At 35.5% G+C, this 3,359-nt stretch overlaps 1 protein-coding gene across 1 annotated transcript; it reads right to left on the bottom strand.

The window, feature by feature from the left end:
* Nucleotides 1-768: 768 nt before the first annotated feature.
* Nucleotides 769-1,569, bottom strand: LOC138794836 (oligodendrocyte transcription factor 3-like). Its single transcript, XM_069973743.1, has one exon. The coding sequence runs from the start codon at nucleotides 1,567-1,569 to the stop codon at nucleotides 769-771; it is 801 nt and encodes a 266-aa protein (XP_069829844.1).
* Between the last annotated feature and the right edge of the window lie 1,790 nt (nucleotides 1,570-3,359).

The raw sequence follows: 3,359 nt of genomic DNA, 5'->3' as shown, positions 1-3,359 counted from the left end.
AAATGATGACTTACTACTATGTGAGTTATTATAACATCTTGTAACATAACAATAAATAATACATAAAACAAATAATATTAACACAAAGATCCAGTGCAAATATTTTTTTTTTATTTGAAACAAAGGAAATTCATAATAAATATATCCAAATGTCTTGAGAATATTTAAAAAAATAAAAATACACACTCTCTTTATGGCCTAACAAAATAGATTACAGCAAATGCAGAAGAACTACATGACCAGTAACGAAAAAAATGAAACATTACAATTCAAAATTGTATACAACAGGAAATCAATAATTGTCACTTTAATGATAAATATATTGACGGGGTCTCTATATATGTAAAGAGTCACATGAATAAAATCCTTGTTACAAGGAAATATGCTTGGTAGCCAGGCGAATGTTTCCACAAGACTCACTCCTAGCATGCATGGTTCTTTCCAGTTCTCTGGTAGAAATTATATATACAGATATAGTACAAGCTTTTACAGATATAATGAATCCTAAACTAAACAGTATAATCCTAATTTCTGAATATATGTACAATAAATATTTACATAGAAAACATTGAATCCACAACTAAACTTTACCTTACTGAGATGTTTCTCATGGAGACAGTACAAAAGGTGCAGGAAGTAAAAGAAGCATGCATGCAACAAGGAATTCATAGCTGAGTCTTCCTGGATACCACAATACACCACAAATATACACCTATAGATATAAGCAGTTCTTTAGATTATCTAAAATTTTTCTTGTCATTGGAATGATTACTTCAGCAAGTCTTTGCCTTCTGCAGCGATCCTGTTCAGGCTGCCTGATAGAGCAGACAGCTGAGGTGGCGGTGGCATCTGACAGATATTACAAGGACAAGGGAGGCCTGCCCAATGTTGAAAACTGCTGCCAAGTGGGAGTGGAGGGGTTGATGTTGTTTTAAGCAGTGGATGTGCAGGTCTAATACTGCCAATGCCTGGTAATGATCCAGAAAGGACGGTTGTGTTATTAGAAGACAATGCACTTCCCAGGATGGGATGCACCTGATGGATGGCACTTGGTGGGTGAACTGGATGAGTGGCAGAATGTCCCACAGTCCCACAGTGAAATGCAGAGTGATGGCCCCCATAGATCTCACCCACTAGCCTCTTCATTTCCTCCAGTGAATTTGTAAGCATCAAGATGTAATTTCTTGCAAGCAGTAGAGTAGCAATTTTGGAAAGTTTTCTCACAGAGGGCCCATGAGCGTAGGGCATGACTTCCCTCAGGCCGTCCATAGCAAGGTTCAGGTCATGCATTCTTTTGCGCTCTCTTCCATTGATTTTCAGCCTTAGCTTCTGCAAATCTTGCTCCGACAGTTGCTTCTTAATTTTATATTTGCTGCTTTCCCCTTCTCCTTCAGAACCGTGCCTTGCCAGAAGTTCCTCTGACATCTTGTGCATGAGGTCATTTTGTGTAGAGGAAACAGAGTTCATTCTGCCATCCTGGAAATGATGATGATGTTGGCCCCTGAGATAGATGTCGTCTATATCTGGAGATGAGGCTCTGCTGGAAATTGAGCTGGAATCAGAATTCATTTTCCTTTGTGTTCTTCTTGGAGTAAGTTTTCTTGGGCCTTGAGAAAACTTTTCAGAAGATAAATGAGAGCCGTGGTCTTTGTTGTCCTTTTTTTTTTCTTCCTAAGCAATGTAGATAGAAAGAGAGAAAGAGAGCGGCTTTCTCCCTTAGTAGTTGTACTCTCCTCTAGTCTTCAGGTAGCCAGTGTGAGCTGTGAATGCACTGCACGCAGACTGGGAACTGCAGCATTTATAGAGCTACTTCAGAGAAGACAGACAAAAGGAGCCCTCCTATCTATAATGGTCTTGTTAGGATGACGTGCCATTATTCAGGGCGGTACGCTTTGCTTGTCCCATTAAGCAAGAGGCCCTATTCATATTCATTGTGATGCCACCCTGGGACACCTCGGCCATGGACCATCCAAGTCAAGGAAACACAAAACCCCCTGACTGTCTCACTCAAAGCAACTGACCACTGCAGGAGCTGCCTTCTACTCCCTCCCCAAATACTCATTATGCATGTGTTACAGTTACAATTTGTGTAGGAATATAAGAAAGAGACAAAAATCAACATCAATTCTAAAAATCCTTACACCTAAGTTAGATAATAATATAAAATTATTTTATTCACGTAAAACCTTATTTCCACAGTATATAAATTCTTCATAAACAAATTATCAAAGGCAAATTACAATATTGCTCATTGTTTCAATGAAAAATACGGTGCTGTAATACAGTCCTTTAAGAAACATACAGAATTAATATCCACAATGAAAATGCTGCTTATTTTTTTTTAAGAATTAGAATGTATGGGGAATAAATAAAAATGTGAAAACAAATGTAAGATGTGCTGTATACAGATAGATGTATGCCCTATAGCTAGTTAAAAGATGATATTTTTAAGCTTAATATACTATGCCAACCAGGCAATATGTTAATTACAAGTCAAAATCAAAATAAGCAGATGTGTTTATTCCCTCACCCATCAGTTTATTTAGAAGAATTGTTCCAGCTTTGTTTTTTTTGTGTTGGTAAATAGATTTTTTGTATTTTTATATTTAAATTTGTCATATTTAGTATTATATATATATATATATATATATATATATATATATATATATATATATATATATATGTATTTTTAGCACAAAAATTTATGTGCTATAATTGTTAGCATGGTAATATTATAATATCTTTTTAGGATGCAAGTGGGTTCTTAGTAAAATAAAACACACTGTAAAATATAAATCAGCATTATTACTGAATGAAATGTTACCTTTAGTAGCATAGTAGCATTCATGACAGTTGTGGAATATTCTGTTTTCTTTAACTGTCTGCTGTATTATAGCATAACAAAATGCTTTTTATGGCTTATGTTAAATATTTAGTAAATCCAGTGCTTTGTATATAAAGCATTAGTTTTCTTTGAGAAGTAAATTGTTCATTGGAGAGAATAAGGCTATAGGAAGATACATAAAAGATGATAAATGGCACATAGTACTGTAGGTGTGGGTTCTGTGACAGGTTTTGCATTGGGGCCTGGGAACTATAAGTTACACTTCTTGGAGAGAGAGCTTTGTTCTTGCTTTTACCTTTTAAGGTGAGATGACCAATGTCTATGGCAAGTAAGCAGTATAATCATATATAAGATAGAGATTATGTATTTTAAATGTACTGTGTTGTACTATTTTTGTTGAAATCATTGCTTTGCAGCAGATAGAACTTCAAAATGTGGAACTATGGATCTATGTGTCAGATATGCAATATGCAAACACAAAATGCTTGGACTAAGCACAACAGCCACAGCATAC

The sequence above is a fragment of the Dendropsophus ebraccatus genome, chromosome 6, assembly GCF_027789765.1.
Source record: "Dendropsophus ebraccatus isolate aDenEbr1 chromosome 6, aDenEbr1.pat, whole genome shotgun sequence".
NCBI lineage: Eukaryota > Metazoa > Chordata > Amphibia > Anura > Hylidae > Dendropsophus > Dendropsophus ebraccatus.
This window is presented reverse-complemented; position numbering and strand designations above follow the sequence as displayed.

What these genes read in the sequence shown, in the direction of transcription:
- LOC138794836 (XM_069973743.1), bottom strand. Translation starts at nt 1,569, where the DNA reads ATGAATTCTGATTCCAGCTCAATTTCCAGCAGAGCCTCATCTCCAGAT.